This window comes from Moschus berezovskii, chromosome 9, assembly GCF_049115385.1.
Source record: "Moschus berezovskii isolate FMDL1 chromosome 9, NW_MosBer_1.0, whole genome shotgun sequence".
Lineage (NCBI taxonomy): Eukaryota > Metazoa > Chordata > Mammalia > Artiodactyla > Moschidae > Moschus > Moschus berezovskii.
The window spans coordinates 94,835,624-94,853,537 of record NC_142468.1 but is presented as its reverse complement, the minus strand read 5'-3'; the positions used below and the strand labels follow the sequence as shown (position 1 = coordinate 94,853,537).

At 43.2% G+C, this 17,914-nt stretch overlaps 1 protein-coding gene across 2 annotated transcripts in view; it reads left to right on the top strand.

Annotated features, from left to right (window-relative positions):
* Positions 1 to 1,076: 1,076 nt before the first annotated feature.
* ADPGK (ADP dependent glucokinase) overlaps positions 1,077 to 17,914 on the top strand; it is a 31,541-nt gene continuing 14,703 nt past the window's right edge. For both annotated transcript variants that reach the window (XM_055437365.2, XM_055437364.2), the window contains exons 1-3: positions 1,077 to 1,389; positions 8,589 to 8,814; positions 12,329 to 12,391. In XM_055437365.2, the coding sequence (XP_055293340.1) occupies positions 1,157 to 1,389; positions 8,589 to 8,814; positions 12,329 to 12,391 (522 nt within the window). In that variant the 5' untranslated portion in view covers positions 1,077 to 1,156. The remainder of the gene's footprint in view (positions 1,390 to 8,588; positions 8,815 to 12,328; positions 12,392 to 17,914) is intronic.

Here is a 17,914-nt window from a genome sequence, read left to right as displayed (position 1 = left end):
TGTTATGGTCGGGTGGGCTGGGTAGGGTGAGACAGGGAGGGTAGATGACCAGGACAGGGAAATGCTGGGGGAAATGAAGCCAAATGCCCAAGATCAAAGCTAGAGAAATAAAGAACCACTGCCAAGCCCAAAGGAGCAGAGTGGAAAATCGGACACAGAGCCAAGGTCAGGAGCCAGCAGAACTGGAAAAATGGAAACCATCCAGGAACAAGACCAGGCCTGGCAAGACGACTGCTGAGAATGAGCTGGCAGCAAGCCTAGCTTCACTGACTCTCAACCGAGGCTCACACACAGAAGAGTCATAGTGAAGCAGGGTCTGCTGGGTTTAAGTCATGTTACCAAGGGAGAAGAGGAGAAACCAGGGTTTCTTAATGCAAGTCCAAAACCCCTTGTGTTACACACAAGATTGTGTGCATTTGTGCATGTTCTGAGGTTGTTAAAGGGAACAGCGCCCCCAAAGGGTTATTTTAAGGTTCGAAGCTGATGATGCAGCGAGGACTCCCCTCAGTCTCGGCAAACGCCCCCAAGCAGCTGCAGGTCTCGGTCACCCTCCAAAGGGACAGAATCCCCCTGCCACTCGTGTCCCCAAGGGCTCACAAGCAGCGCTGCTGCCATCGTATTCCTCCAGGGAGCGCCAAGCCCCAGGTCTGAAAGAGAGTGAGCTTGGATAACAATGGAGGATGGACAGACTGCCAGAGGGACAGATTAAAACAGGGGGAGTGTGGTTTGTGCCCCTCTGAGGAACTGCGGGGTCAGCTCAAATGGGAACACCGACCGCCTCAAAGACTGACATGAGGTTTACCCGCTTCTTCAAAATCGGTCTGGTTCATCCTACTAGGAAAACAAACGGATCCTTGCCTCTCTATTTTGGGGTACGGATGGAGTTCTGGGAAAGAATACAGCGCCTGGACAGGCATTATGGCCTTTGTCCAACCTCCCTCAGAGCCTCAAAACCGCGCGCGCCCCCAAGAGCTAAGATTCGGACCAAGGACGAGGAGTCTCCGCCCCTCTCTTACGTCTACCGCCCCGCCCACCGGAGGGGCCGCGGCGCGCCGGCGTGACGTGGCGCGCGAGTCTACGTCGGCGCGTGCTGAGCCCGGAAGAGGCGCGGGCCGGGCGAGGGGGTGTTCGCCGCCGCTTCCACGCCTCTGTCTCCATGGCGCTGTGGCGCGGCTCCGCGTACGCTGGCTTCCTGGCGCTCGCGGTGGGGTGCGTCTTCCTGCTGGAGCCGCAGCTGCCGGGGTCGGCCCTGCGGTCGCTGTGGAGTTCGCTGCATCTGGGGCCCGCGCCGGCGCCCCCAGCAGCCGGCTCCCCTGAGGGCAGGTTGGCAGCCGCCTGGGACGCGCTCATCGTGCGGCCGGCCCGGCGTTGGCGCCGCGTGGCCGTGGGGTGAGTGCCTGCGGGGCCTGCCTCTCCGGGTGTCTCCAGGAGGTGCGGGCGCTCTGGGCCTCTGAGGGCCGCCTTGGCGGAGGTCAGACGGCTTGGGAGCTGGGAGGTAGAGCCGGCGTGGAAACAGGTTCCTAGAGGTCCCCCGAAGGCCCCTCGGTGCTGTTGTCCACGCTACCTGCCTGGCGAGAAGCGTCGCGCGTCTGGACGAGCCCCATTCGTCACTGCTGCCGGGACTCACCAGACTGCTTTTTCCTCTCGGCTGGCCCCTGCACTCTCCTCGTCTCGGTAGGACTAGCCCCTAGAACCAGCCTAATAGCCTCTTGGAAATCCCGCTCAGCCTGACTCCATAAAGTTCAAGTCGCTTTCATTCCAATCTCTGCTCTTCTGACGGCTACTCTTGCGGTCAGAAATGCTTGGTCTTTCCATTTTAGTGGCACCCTCTTGCTTTTGAACTACTTGAAGGTGTGGTCGCTGTCTTTAGCTGCTGAGTTTCTTTCTTTACGCCTTGTTTTCGCTTCCTTAATGCCATAGTCTGGAGACCACCATTCTACTGAAACTTCTCTCTCAAAGCTCATCTAAGCCTTGTGGGTTTTCATAATCAGCTTCCACTTTTAGTCTTCACTGTCAGCTCTCTGCACCCTTCCACACGTTAAGCATGCCTTCTCCTTGAAACTCTTTTTCTTCCCCAGATTTCGATGACATTGCAATTTTAGGATTCTTCCAAATCACAGTGCCTCCTTTCTTTATATTCTCCTCTCGCGTGTAAGTAAATTATTCCCTCTACGAATTTTAGTTCTTGTCTAAGTTTGACTTGAATATCTTGCCACAAAAGCAGATTTTCTACCAAGTACGCTACTAGTTCTGTGAGTATTGGGACCATAAAGGGTAAGGTAAAGCAGAGTTATGAAGATTAAATTATCTTTGTTATTTAGCATAGTGTCTGCTTTAAAAAAAGCAGGCAGCTAATGTTAGGTAGTATTTACATATATATTAACACTTTTATTGTTTCTTCAGGTGTATCTTTTAACTCTTCTTTCAAGTTCAGGCACTTTCACCTGTATCCTTATCAGCTTAATTGTCCTCCCTGGTTTTGTGAGTCTTCAGTCAATTCATGGGCTTCCCAGGTGGTGCAGTGGTAAAGAATCTGCCTACCAATGCAGGAGATGTAAGAGACATGGGTTCAATCCCTGGGTTGGCTAGATCCCCTGGAGCTATTCTTGCTTGGCAGATCCCGTGGACAGAGGAACCTGGTGGGCTACAGTCCATGGGATTGCAAAGAGTCAGACATTACTGAGCACACACTTTCAATAAATATTCGTTAACTACATGGTATGCGGCAGGTCCATGCTAAGTTCTTCATCCAGGATGAAGCAATGTCCCAGCCTCATTTTTTGGAAACAAATATATTCATTATTGTGTTAGTTCACTCAGGCTGCCATAACAGAGGACCACAGACTGGGGGCTTAAACAGCAAACATTTATTTACTCACAGTTCTCCAGGCTGATAATCCAAGAGGAAGTCCTCTCTTTCGGACTTGCAAATGGCTGCCTTCCCGCTGTGTACTCATGGCCTTTACTCCATTCATGAGCACTTCTGGTGTCTCTTCCTCTTCTTAAACTGACAGTAGTCCTATTGGATAATGGTTGCATGCATGCATACTCAGTCATGTCTGACTCTGTGACCCCAGGGGCTGTAGCTCACCAGTCTCCTCTGTCCAGGCAAGAAGACTGACTTGCCATTTCCTGCTCCAAGGCATCTTCCCAACCCAGGGATTGAACCCTCAGCTCCTTTGTCTCCAGCGCTGGCAGGCAGTTTTTGTTTTTAACCACTGCACCACCTGGGAATCCTGGATAATGGCCTCATTTAACCTCAGTTACTTCCTTAAATAGTCCCTGTCTCCACATACGGTCACATTTGTGGTCAGGGCTTCAATATGAAGGGGAGGGTGGGGTGGGGGAGAGGGACACAATGCTGTCCATAACAATTATGAAAAGTGCTTTCTTGTGTCCCAGAGAATAACTAGTAATTCTTCCCCTTATTAGGTTTCAAGAGAAGCTCCATCTAGAAACTGACAATGCATTTACTATTGCTACATCACACATTACCCCACAACTTAGCTTAAACTGATGGTCATTTTATTCCATGATTCTGAGGTTCAGTTCGGCTTGGCTAGGCGATTCTCATTTGGGGTTTCGTGCAGTTTCAGGCAGATGCTGGCTGGGCCTGGGATCATCTCAAGGTGTTGATTGTCGTCAGCTGTGACCTCAGTCATGGTTTTACCTGAACACATACAGGTGGTTTCTCTTTGTAACTATTTAGCTTTCTCACTGCAGGATTACTGGATTAGGGGAAGGATTCCCCAAGGGGACCGGGCAGTAACAATAATGCCTTTTATGACTTGACTTTAAAAGCACACAGTGTCACTTCTCCCAGAGGCTCAGGTCCAAATGGTTTTGAGGAGAGGGGACATAGAACACACCTGGGGGGGAGTAACGTCAGCGTCTGATTGTAAAATGAACACATGGGACGGGACATCTTGTGGCCATCTCGGAAAATACATTCTGCTGCAGTGACTTGCATGGGTCAGGCCCTGGAGAAAAAAGAATTTATGCACAAGAAGGCTGGGGAATAAGCCCACCTGGGAAGAGAGAACCAAATGTGAAAAGGTATTTGGCTTGTTTGGCAGTAGCAGGTTGGTCCTGTGTTTAGGGCAAGGACTTTATGATAGATGTCGAGATGATACTGAAAGGAGCCTTGTGTGTCATTGTGGGTGATGGGAAAACCATAAAAGTTTATAAGCAGGTACAGTGCATGGAGTCGCAAAGAGCTGGACACAACAGCATGAATGGGCTTGCACACACGCAAATGATGCTAAGTTCTTTTCACAGACTTAACTGGAGGAATGGAAAATTTGAGCAGTGGTTCTGACCTGTTTGACTGCTTCACATTATTTTTGTGGGTAACAGACTAGTAAAGAGGAAAGTCTTAAGACCCTGACACTAGCTATGAAGCCATAGAGCTTTTGCTTGTTTGCCATTGGTGCTGAACAGGTGAGATTTGACAAGAGGTTCGATGTGGTAGAGTAAATAGAGGCAGTTGCAAATGACAGGTTCTTAGTATTAGGGCTATTATAACTTCATGTAGGCAGATACAGATATTGTCAAGCTTTCCTGGTGGCTCAGTGGTAACGAACCTGCCTGCAATGCAGGAGATATGGGTTCAGTCCCTGGAGAAGGAAATGGCAGCCCACTCCAGTATACTTGCCTGGGAAATCCCATGGACAGAAGAGCCTGGTGGGCTACAGTCCATGGGGTCGCACAAGAGTCAGACACAACTTAGCAACTAAAGCAACAATAAATACTGTCATCCAGTTTTCACAGAGAGAGAACTGGGGCTTGGAAATACTGATTTGCCCATGATCTCACACCTGCCAAATGCCAGAGGTGCAGCTTAAACTCATTTGTGGCTCTGTGTGCCACATTGTTGCCAGGAAGAGAGATTAAGAAAGGAACAAGTTTGTGGCCAAAGGTAACCAGTTTGGTTTCAGAGGGGAGAAATGTACATTCCTATAGGATTATAGAGGAAGCTGAGCCCTCAGCTGCTGACAGCTAGAGGCTGTAGTTGAGGAGCATGGTCGCAGTTGGGAGACTCCAGCACCTAGGTTGAGGCCAGAGGCTAGACAGCGTCACCCAGGAGGAGAACAGGAAGGGAAGGTAAATGGCAAGGGTGGGATTCGGGGCCGGAGAGAGGCGGCAGTGCCATGTAAGGGCCTGGTGGGAAAGGACCAGAGAAATAAAGGAGTGGTTTCAAGAAGATGGTCAATGGTACGCCCACAGCCACATTTTTCTAAAATGTATGCTGCCTCCTCTGCTTCAGAATCGGGCTCTGGTCCTAAGACTCGTTGGGTGCATGATAAACCCCTCATTTTAGCACTCATTCTCCCTCACCTGGCTTCACTCTGACCTTTGAAAACTGCCTTGCTCTTCTCGGACCATGTTCAGACTCTCCTAACTGGATCACCATTCCTGTTGTATCCAGACACAAGGTTATTCCCTTCTTCTATGTCTTTGCTTTTGCGTGCCCCTTGTGGCTTTCAATATCAGATAAATCTGGGTTTGAGTGTAGGCTTCTCCAGTCTTTACCTTGGAATGTTAGTTAACCCCCAGCCTTACCTTTCTCAGCTGAAAGCAGTGGTGACTACTTCCCTATCTTAGAAGGTTTTGCAGATTGGTGTGATCTGTCTGAAAATACCTGCATTCTTCTCTGTCCAGAGCATCATCCAGGGTGTGGCCCAAGGACTACTGATCCTGCCCTCTTGGGTTTCTCTTCTCTGTGGTTCTGTATCTTAGAGCGATTATGACTAGCTTTCATACTATCTCAGGCATAGTGTGAAAGCTGGAAAGAACCTTAGGAAACGTTTTACAGATGATAAAACAGAAGGGAGGTGATAAGAACCACCATTCTTGTCTTTAAAGAATTTATAGACCAGAAGAAACTATTCCTCTTTCCCACCCCAACCCCAGATCTCTAATAGAATGCCTGGCAGCCCTGGCTCCCAGCGCCCTCTGCTAGCACAGCCACTTGTGTAGACATTCAGCTTCTGTTACCTCGTTTTACCTTCCAGTTGTTTTATCTGTGTCTGTGTTTTCTCAAAGCTCACCTTGTAATCTTTGATACATTTCTGTGCAATTCTGCGTAAGTGTCAGATGAACATAATTTTGTCTTCTGGTTTTTTTGCTCCACCCTAACCACCCCCCCTGCGCGTGCGCGCACACACACACACTTCTTTTCCCTATAAGCAGCTTGCTTGTTTACGTTTTAGTATGCTGTTAAATTGATGTAAGTGCAGAGAAAGATTCCTGTTCTGTTTGAAGCATTATAAAATATAACTAGAAAGCAGAGGTGAAAGTACTTTGTTTGGTATCTGGCACATAGTAAGGCACAATGATTTTAATAGCTATCAAGTAAATTTTTTCTTAAGATTTTCCCCTTTAGTATTCATGGCATGATTAGGTGGGGGATGGAAAATGTTCCTATGGTAGTTATATTATTTTAACTCAAAATTAGTTCAGTTGGGTTTTGTCTTGTGCTGCAAAATGTGCTAAATAAAGTGTTCTTTTTGGTTTTGTTTTTTGTAACTGGAACTTCCTCCATTCTCATCTTTAAGAAATCAAACTCTACTTAAGTTCTCAGCAGAACTGGATATGGAAGTGATGTGTTTATTGATGTCTATTTTGAAGTCGTTATTTCCAAATATGGGTACATCCCTTGATATCTGAACCTTTGCTATGCAGACTCAGGACCCAAATCCATTTAGATACTTCATGGAAATAATGTCCCACACTATCCAAACTTTCACTGTCTGAACTTTGGGAGCCTTCTGGAGTCTGAGAGCCAGGGATACCTGTATTCCTTTTAAGCTTCTACCCTTCAGACATCTAATGTGACGTCCAGTAGAAATAAAGGACACTCCGTGTGAGGTGGCATTGAGACCAGTTTACAAGGTGTGTTGGTTCGTATCATGTAAGACTGTGAAAGGAATATCTTATATGAGTAAGAACCTGCCCCTGCATGTCCGTGTGTTTTATGTGCTTTGTATGAAAGGTGTACTCACTCTTAGGTTATGCTTTCGCAGTTGATCAGACTAATTATGTATGTTTGACTTTAAAAGAATAAGACCATTTGAGTATTTAAATGCTGTGTGGTAGGCAAAAACCTTTTCAAAAATTTTGGATTCATAGGGGAAGAGTTAATAATAGAATCTTAATGAGAATGTAGTCAGTTTTGTGTTGTGAGGAGGGCTGTGTCTCTTTTCGGCGCTTGTAAACCTCCCTTGAGTGATGTAAATAATATCTAGCCCACAAAAGGACCTTTTAAGAATTATTTGTTCAGTTCTAAAAGTAATGTGTGCTTATAAATATTAAAAATACATCTTATGAAAAATAAAATTCCTCTCCCTTACTGCAGTCTCTTTCCTTCATCTTTAGAGCTGGCCACCATTAACGATTTGGTGATCAAGAGATTTTTAAAGGAGACTAGAAGGGAGACATTGTAGTTATATATTGCACACCAGAATCTAATCCATTGGGCCTTCTTGATTGATGAATTTACCTTCTGGTTTCATGAAAAGTGAAAGTGAAGTCGCTCAGTTGTGTCCGACTCTTTGTGACTCCATGGACTGTAGGCTGTCAGGTTCCTCCGTCCATGGGATTTTCCAGGCAAGAATACTGGAGTGGGTTGCTATTTCCTTCTCCAGGGTAGCTTCCTGACCCAGACTCTTTACCATCTGAGCTACCAGGGAAGCATACAACTTCTGGTTTCATAACTACTTGGAACTAACCTGGAAGGGCAGCCACCCTTGTCACCCAAAGCTGTTTCATTTGGTCATCCAGCCCCACTGGCAGGGATGTCAGAGGCAGGAATAAAGGTGCCCGGGGACCTAATCCCCCTGCCCAAAGTATTTGGAACTTCTTTTTTAAAAAGGAATGGCTTTTGGAAAACACACACACACAAAAACCCACTGAAAATGTAAGTCACAACTTCTCCATCCATGCATGGGAGAGGTGGGGCCAGACAACCTTATGTGTGTTTTATAAATCTGTAAGCATTAATCAGGTGACACCACACTGACTTCTTATTAGTTCATGATGAATACCTGCCAAGTGTTGAGTTGTTACAAGGCTGCAGGTGCACTTAAGTCTTTAAGGCATCACTCAGCTCTCAGAGTCTCCAGTTTCACCTGGAAGTAGTCAGTGTATTTTACACGATTTTAGAGAGGAGGAAACTGAAGACAAAGACGTTAAGGTGACTTGCCCTGGCCACACAGCCAGGGTTAATCCAGACAGTCTGGCTCTGCCATCATTTTCTCAGAAATGGTATATTTGTGTCATGATACTTTGTTCTGAAATGCTGAGCACCTGTCTTCTCTCTTTGTAAGGAGTGTAAAAGTTTATGAAGCTGTTGCCAGGAGTCCTGTGTAAAAGTTTACCAAGCTCTTGCCAGGATAAGACATACATATCCAGAAAAAGTAATCCTCCTTCCACCATATGCTATTTGCTTTCCAGGTCAGGTTTCAGATCACTTCCTCTGTTTCCCTGTTTGAACACAGGCCTCTGAAACATTTCCCTGTGTTAAATACAAAGCTGTTGTCCAGTTGCTTCTGTTTCTCTCACACCATCTCTTCCTTCCTTCCTTCCAGCGTCAATGCATGTGTAGACGTAGTGCTGTCAGGGGTGAAGCTCTTGCAGGCGCTTGGCTTGAGTCCTGGGAATGGGAAAGATCACAGCGAGCTGCATTCGAGGAATGATCTAGAAGAAACCTTCGTTCACTTCATGGGGAAGGGAGCAGCTGCTGAACGCTTCTTCAGTGATAAGGAGACTTTCCATGACATCGCCCAGGTTGCATCAGAGTTCCCCGAAGCCCAGGTCTGTCTACCAGTGGTAAATTAAGATAGGGTGGGAAAAGACACTTTGTTTGTATGGTTTCTGGAAGCAACCAAGCAACTCTTCTCCAGTTCGCCCATAGAGGGTGATTGTTGGCAATATAATTCTGTAGTGTTTTTCTCTCTTTGGAAAAGTGTGTATCTGACCTTCCTTTAACTCTGCTGGGGCTAGTCATTTCAATTCAGCCAACATTAATGAGGCATACTTACTAAAATTTTAGTCCTGAGTTATCCATGAAATTGCCCCTTTTTCATATTACTCAGGTTTAAAGTAGGAAAATGTCTACTCCAGAGTTCTTTGGATACTGCTTGGCTGATACCTTGCAGTAATATTAATATGGCTCAGTTCTTCCTAAACCAAGAAAGGCCAGACCCACAGAGAAATAGTGACAGTGTCACTCCTCCTTTTCCCATATTGTAACAGTCAAAAATGTCTCCCAACATGTCAGATGTTTCCAGCGTTAGGGAGAGAAGGGATCCAAAATCACCCTGATTGAGAACCACTGATCTAGTTTGGTGGCCCTCTGACCTGAATATCCATCAGAGTCACGTGGAAGGTATTGAAACACAGATTCCTGGGCCGCCCGTCCAGAGTTCTGATTAGTATTTGTGGGGTGGTCCCAAGAATTTACCCTTACAGCAAGTTTCCTGGTTATGTTGATGCTATTCTGAACACCTTGTTCTGAGAACCATTCGTCTACAGGGTAAAGACTGTCAGAGAGAGAACTTAGGCGTCTCCACGCCCACCTGGTAATCACGAACAAGGCTCTGGAGCCTTCATGGTCCAGACACTTCCTCAGTTCCCCTGCCAATTCCCCTGTCCTCATACCTCTTAAGGGCAGGATTTTGTTGTTTAAGCATCTCTCTTAGGCCCACTGCATCTCATGAGCCTCTCATCCCCAGTTTTTACTTAAAGTCTTCTCTTACCCATCACTCCAGTCTGGGTGTACTTCTCATTTGGGGAGCTCTTAAAGTTTTTTTTATTCTTTGGAAGCTACCCATTTGAACATTAGCAGTGGGCACAGGTATTTCCCAGCTGAGTTTCTCAAGGAGACTGCAAGCTGTTAAAACCTCATTAGTCATTTTGATAGCTGAGTTTGGTAGTGAGATTCTGATCTTTTTTTTCCCCTTTCTTAACACGCAGCATGGTTTGTGGGATCTCAGTTCCCCAATGGAATCCTAATCACTGGACCACCAGGGAACTCCCAAGATTCTATCTTTTATGAAATTGTCTTGAAAGTTCTAACAAGATGGCAAATCTACTCCTTAAAAGTCTTTAAGATTGTAGTATCTAAAACACCAATTTGCTTTCTGTTCTAGTCTCTTTGGCCTTTTGTTTCATACTGCAAAATTTTTTCTACAGAAATTTTATCTATCTTTTACATCATCTAAATTATTTCTTAACATTATAAAACCTAAAATGTGTTATTTATCTTCCACTAGTGTGACAGTTCATTTGGTACCTTGTCAAACTCCCTTGAACTATAAGGCGTGGACTGATAAACAGCAGTTAATAATAACTAGTATATGAAAACTCTAAAATCAATTACAAGGAATCTTAATGTTTCCCCTGGGATTTTTAGTAAATTCTTCTAGACACCAGAGTTAAATAAAAAACTAAGGTTAACATGTTAAAAGGCCAAATTTCAGCCTGTATATCACAAAGTTTCAAATTTATCTATAGAAAGCCATTCCCGTCCCATCTGAATCAATTTTGTGATCTGTCAGCACAAAACTTGGTTGGACTAAAAGTGTTGAGCATCTGGAATTGAGTTGTTTAGTCTGTGTCTCTACATGGAGCTAGGGACTAGAGAGGTAAGGTGACAACATTCAGTCCTCCCAGACAGGGCTGTTGATGAAGTTTCTCAGCTCACATAATAGAGCATCGGCTTTATTTCCTATCTGTCAGGTTTCCAGAGCATGTGAATCCATCCTTAGCACAAAGGAGTACCAGAATTCTCTGCTCTTCTCCTTTAGTCCTCAGCTGAGAGATGTGGCGTGTCATCTTTTAGAACCCATAACCTTTAGAATTTACTGTCAGGAAAGCTTTTATAATTCCTGATGCATCAATGTGTGTTTCCTCCTTTCTCAAAATCAAGCAGCAGTTACTGAGCACTTACTGTCAGAAGACAGTCCTTGCCCCGAAGGAGCTAGACATGTCCTCAGATGACCCTAGCTCAGGAGGACAGGGCTGTAGTGGAGGTCTGTTCTGAGTCTAGAGGCGGCAAGGAGCAAAGGATCCGTAATCCTCTGTAGAAGGAGGATTCTGGAGATGGAGGTGACCAGAGGAAAAGGGCAACGGAAAGCAGTACAGAAGAGGTGACGTTACAGCTGGTATTTGAAAAGTGACCACCTGACCAATGAATGAGAAAGGGGAGGCATCCCAGTCAAAGCAGCAGCGTGTGCTTAAAGGCACAGACACAAGAGGAAGGCGGACTCGGAGAGCTATAGACAGGTAGGCGCAGAAAGGAAAGCAGGGGACAGATAAAGACCTGTGTACTTCACCTAAGAGTTGGATTTTAAAACTGACTCAAGAAGATGCATGTATCCTAGTGTTCACAGCAGCATTATTTGCAGTTGCCAGGATAAGGAAGCAACCTTGAGTGTCCCTCAACAGATAAAGATGTAGTGTGTGTTCACCTGCATGCATGTGGTAGGATATTACCCAGCATGAAGAAGAATGAAAGTTTGCCATTGTAGCAACATGAACGGACTTGGAGGGTATCATGCTTAGTGAAATGAAGTCCGAGAAAGACAAACACTATATGATATCGCTTAGATATGTGGCATCTAAAAAATACAACAAACCAGTGAATACAACAAAAAAGAAACAGATAAAGAGAACAGACAAGTGGTTATCAGTGAGGAGAGGGAAAGGGGGAAGGGGTAACATAGGGGTAGGGGATTAAGAGGTACAAACTGTTAGGTATAAAATAAGCTACAGGGATATAGGGGAATACAATATGGGGAATATAGAAAGTATTTTATAATAACTATAAATGGGATATAACTTTGAAAAGGTGTGAATCACTACACTGTCCCATTGTAACATATATCAAATATACATCAGGAAAAAAAATTGAGAGTTGGATTTTAGATCATCGTGTGGAATTATTTTTAGGAGGAGACTGGCATAGTGTACACTCATTTTAGAAGGATCGCCGTGCAGAAGATAAAGTCTGTCCATACTTGTTGTATTTCCTTTTGTTTTATTTATCTGCTCTGGCTGCCTGGAAGCTCACAGCCAAGGTTGATCTGCAGTTAAGGCAATTATACTATTTTCCAAAGGTAGCAATTTGATTTTTTTCACCTTTCCTTATAACTCATTGTCTCCTCATCTGTGGAGTTAATATTTTTGTTAACCCCATCTGTGTGTACTTGTTGTAAAGTCACCTCAAATTTTTTTTGGGAAAAATGCAGTATAATTAAAACATTACTAAGCTTGAGTAGCATAGTTATGCTAAAAAACTGCCTAATAACCTTGAACTGTCTTACAGCACTATGTAGGAGGAAATGCAGCTTTAATTGGACAGAAGTTTGCAGCCAACTCAGATTTAAAGGTAAGTCAGATTCCCAGATTAAAACGTAAGTCCTTCACTAGCATTTCAGTAATTTTAGGGGCAGCACTGAGTACCTGTCCATTGCTTGATTCAGCTTGCCTGGGGTTCTTGTTAGGAATATAGTCCTCGAAGGAGAGGAGTGGCAGCTAATGATTTCTGAGCGTTTACTACATGTCTGATGTTGTCTCCAGTGTGTGACGTAGATGACCTCATTTAATCCCTGCAATGACCTATAAGGTCATAGGTACTGTTGTTGGTACTATTACTGTCATGCTTTCTATGTGAAGCTTGAGGCATAGAGAGGTTTACAGCTAGAACAATTGTACTGAACAAGTAGAACAGTTGTAACCTCAGACCCCAGAGTCCATGTCCTTGAGTACCTTACCATGTAGTCATTAAGAGCGTGTGGGCTCTGGAGTCAGTGCCTGAGGCTGGGAATTGTGCAGTGATGAGAGAAGACTTAGTTGGCCGATTCTTGAGGCTGGATCCAGAGTGTTAAAAACAAAGGCCACTGGATGGGGGTTGTTAGGGTTGTGTCTTCAAGGCTTAAATCATTTGGTTTAAGTAGAATTAAAATTACCGCTATTTTCACAATAGCATCTGAGTAAGAAGTTCTTTTGCTGCGAATGGAATAGGTCCAAGAGGGAAAGCCAACAAGGAGGTTATTGCTGTAGTCTGGTAAAAGCAGTCATTTTACAGCAAGACCACAGCACTAACCTCCTTGCTGGCTTTGGCTCGAGTAGCCAGAAGAGGAGAAACATGTCTCTCTAAAGCCTAGTGGAATCACTTGGTGATAGACCATATGTAGGGACAAAGAAGGTAAGTTTAACAGAGATGGTTCTGAAGTAAATGAACTTGAGAAGTGCAGAATAGATGTGACTACTGACAATGGAGAGAGGGAACCATCTTCTTAGGGGTGCAGAATCAAAAGTGCAGAGACGGACCCAGAAACATAGATAAATGATCAACAGTTTGAGGGGACAAAGTTCTTATGGACCCACAGCGTACACCAAGGGATGGATGTGCTTAGAGAGCATATTAAAGTGTGGACATTCACATTTTTATAAGGATTAAAGTTTTCATAAAAGATTACAGTGGGAAATTTTTTTAAGAGTCATTATCTTTATAGATAGTAATAAACTCCCAAACAAAGAATATTAGAAGTTCCAGAGCTGATCTTTAGAAGTATTGCCAGCTAATGGATGGAAGAGACGATCAGTCATAAGCTCATTGGAGAGAACCCAGGCCCTTTGCATCAGAATCCTGGGCATTTGTTTGGGTCCCTAAAAGAACACCCTCTTGACCCTGAGAAGTAATTTAATTCTGTCCCTGGAAGTTCTAGGTTAGATGTTCCTTTCAGTATTTCCTCCTCTGAGACCAGTATTTACTGTTGGTCATTGGAGAAGCTGGGCCTGAGACCAGTCCGATTGGAAAGTATTCTGGTAAGAAAAGGGGGAAGATAAAAAAAAAAAGAGCCTGACCTTAGTAAAAGATTGAGGAGAAGAAAAGGGTATGTGTTACTCCTTCATCAGATTGTTATGATCTTCACAATAATCTGATGAATTTAGGTATTATCATCCTTTTAAAGAAAGGAGGTCCAGAGAGGTTAAGTAATGTGCCCAGGGTCACTCAGCTGATGGTGGGTGATAAAATAATAAAACCAGGATTCAAACACCAGGCTCTGCCTTGACCTCATCACCCTATACTGCTGTCTCAGATTCAATTTAACTTGCTGAAATGCCTCTCAACATGACCAAGTGATCATCTAAAAACAACCATGGATTAAGGAGAAGGAAATAACAACCCACTCCAGTATTCTTGCCTAGAGAATTCCGTGGACAGAGGAGCTTGGTGGGCTGCTGTCCATGGGGTCACACAGAGTCAGATACGACTGAAGCAACTTAGCATGCATGCATGCAATAGAGAAGGAAATGGCAACCCACTCCAGTATTCTTGCCTGGAGAATCGCAGGGAGAGAGGAGCCTGGTGGGCTGCTGTCTGTGGAGTTGCAGAGTCAGACACGACTGAAACGACTTGGCAGCAGCATTTTCCATAGGTTACAATAATCATTAACATTTTCATAATTCTTACTGTTTCCCAGGCATTGTCTCAAGTGCTTTACTTTGTATTAATCTATTTGATCCTCAAAAAGCCCTTGAGGGAAGTCTATTATTATCCCCATTTTGTAGATAGGAAAAATGAGGCATGAAGTTAAAGCTGTTCAAGGTCACATACCTATTAAAGAGTGGAACTGGAATTTGAACCCAAGTAGTCTAGCTCCAGAGTCCATGCTGTTTCTAAGCAAACTATGTTGTGTCTCAGAAATAGACCCTGGTGAATATAATAAAGGCAGATGTTATGGAATGGTGAAATAGAAGCCAGATAGTAGAAGAGAGCAGTGTCTTTACGAAATATATTTTGGAATTTAGCCAAGAAGGAGATGTTGGATCTTGTCAGATGCTGCTTCTGCATCTGTTGAGATGATTGTGTGGTTTTGCTTTTTACTTTGGTAAATGGTAATTACACTGATTTTTCAAATGTCAAACCATGTATCCCAGAATAAACCTCACTTGCTTCTGATGTGTTACCCTTTTTATATATTGTTGGATTCAGTTTACTTCCATTTTATTTAAAAATTTTACATCAATTTCCCTGGGGGATATTGATCTGTATTTTTCTTTTCTCATATATCTGTCTGATTTTAATATTAGGGTAATGCTGACCTAATAGAATGAATTGGGGAGTATTTCGATTTTTTTAAAAAAGTGTTTGTGTAGAATTCACCAGTGAAGCCCTCCAGGCATGCAGTTTTTCTGCTGTTTGGTTGGTTTTTAGTGTTTTATTTTTCCATTTCACTTTGTTGTTGTTTGGGCGGGGGGGTGGTTAAGAATTTTATTGGAGTATGTTTTATTTGCAGTGTGGTGTTTCAGGTGTACACAAAGTATATTAGTTACATGTATATTCACTATTTTTTTGAATTCTTTTCCCATGTAGAGGCCTGAAGTTTTTGATGCGGGAAGGTGTTTAATGATTTGATAAAAAGAATTTCAGATTATCTACTTCTTGAGTGTGCTTTGGTAGTTTTGTCTCTCAGGAAAGGTGTCCATTTCATCTAAATTGTTGAATTTATTGACTTGAAGTTAATCATAATGTTCCTTTACTCCTTTAAGTCTGGAATCTGTAGTGATGTTCTGTCTTTCCTGATACTGGTAATTTATATCTTTTTCCTTTTCCTTGATAAGTTTGGCTATTGGTTTATCAATTTTATTGATCTTTCCAATAAATAAAGAGCTTTCAGTTTCATTGATTTTTTTCTGTATTTTTTTTTTCTTTTCTATTTCATTGGTTTCTATTTGTTTTTCATTTAACTTTCATTTTCTAGTTTCTTAAAGTCGTGGCACTGATTTGAGAACTTCCTTTGTTTTCTGATGCAGGGTGTTTAGTGCTGTAAACGTCCCCTTAAGTACTGTTTTAGCTCTGTCCCCCAGATTTTGATTCTTTATTTTTATTTTCATTCGGTGCAGATGCTTTCTGATTTCCCTTTGATTTCTTGAGATGAGGTATGTAATAGCCTATCTTGTGGAATACTTAGAAGTGTTATTTAGTTTCTAAATATTGAGAGGGTTTCCGCATATCTTTATATTCTTGATTTCTGTTTTAATTCCATTGTGATCAGAGAATATGCTTTTCTGATCCCAGTTAATTTATGGAGACTTTTATGACCTTGCATATAGTATATCTTGGTGAGCACTTGGCTAGAGTGTTCTATCAATGTCAGTTAGGCCAAGTCAGTTGTTTTCAAGTCTTCTGTAGTCTTCTGATTTCAGTCTATTTGATTTATATGCTATTGAGAGAGAGAGATTAACATCTTCCACAATAATTATGGACTTGTCTGTTTCCCTTCAAGTTCTGTAACTTTTTGGTTCCTGTGTTTTTAAACCTCTTTTTAGATGCATAACTGTTTAGAATTGTTTCATCCCTTCATGGACTGACTTTTTTTTTTAATCATTACCAGGGATAAAGAAAATAATTTCATAATATTCTTTGCTCTCTAATCAATTTTGATTAAAATAGCCTTTCCAGTTTCAATTAGTGTCACCATGATGTATCTTTTAACCTGTTTGTGTCTGTATATTTAGAATGTGTTTCTTGTAAGGCAGCATTCAGTTGAGGCTTGATTTTTAGCGCACTCTGACGTTCCTTATCTGTTTTTTTCTGGCTGCACTAGGTCTTCGTCGCTGTGCTTGGGCCTTCTCTAGTTGCTGTGGGAGGGACTGCTCTCTGGTTGCTGTGCACAGGCTTCTCTTGTTGCAGAGCAAGGCTCCAGGGCATGTGGGCTCAGTAGCTGTGATGCATAGGCTGAGTGGTCCCTCAGCATGTGGAATCTTCCCACCAGGGATCAAACCCACGTCCTCTGCATTGGCAGGCAGATTCTTAACCGCTGGACCATCAGGGAAGTCCTTCCTGTCTTTTAATCGGGGTATTTAGACCATTTTCATTTAGTGTCATTGTTGTTATATCAGGTTAAATTTAAATCTCACAGCTTGCTTCTTGTTTTCTTAGTGGTTGATTTAGGATTAATGATGTACATTTTTAGGTTATCACAGTCTGCTTTCAAGTGATATTATTAAACCACCAGATAGAATGTAAGAACTTTACAATAGTGTGTCTTCTTTCTCCCCTCCAGTCTTTATACTGTTGTTGGCATATATGTTACTTCTAGACAGACTATACATCTCACACTGCTAATACTTTTCTTCAAATAGTTAATTATCTGTTAAAGACAGTTAAATAATAAAAAGATCTTATGTACTTACTTATACAGAGTACCATTCCTGGCATTCTTTGTTTGTTTAGTATTTCCATCTGGTATTTTCCTTCTGCCTGAAGGATTTGCTTTAATAGTTTTGTAGTACGGGTCTGCTGGTGATTAATTCTTTCAGATTCCATATATCTCATTGTTGTTCAGTCAGTAAGTACTTTCTGATTCTTTATGACTCCACGGACTGCAGCGCCCAGGCTTCCCTGTCCTTCATATGTCCTGGAGTTTGCTCCGACTCTGTCCATTGAGTTGGTGATGCCACCCGATCATCTCATCCTCTGTCGTCCCCTTCTTCTCCTGCCCTCAATCTTTGCCAGCATCAGGTAGCCAAAGTATTGGAGTTTCAGCATCAGTGCTTCCAGTGAATATTCAGGATTGATTTCCTTTAGAATTAACTGGTTTGATTTCCTTGGTGTCCTAGGGACTCTCAAGAGTATTCTCCGGCACCACGGTTCAGAAGCATCAATTCTTCAGCACTCTGCTTTTTCTTTATGGTCCAACTCTCACATCTGTACATGACTACTAGAAAAACCATAGCTTTTACTGTACGGACCTTTGTCAGCAAAGTGATGTCTCTGCTTTTTAATATACTATCTAGGTTGGTCATAGCTTTTCTTCCAAGGAGCAAGCGTCTTTTAATTTCATGGCTGCAGTCACCATCCACATTGATTTTGGAGCCCAAGAATATGAAATCTGACAGT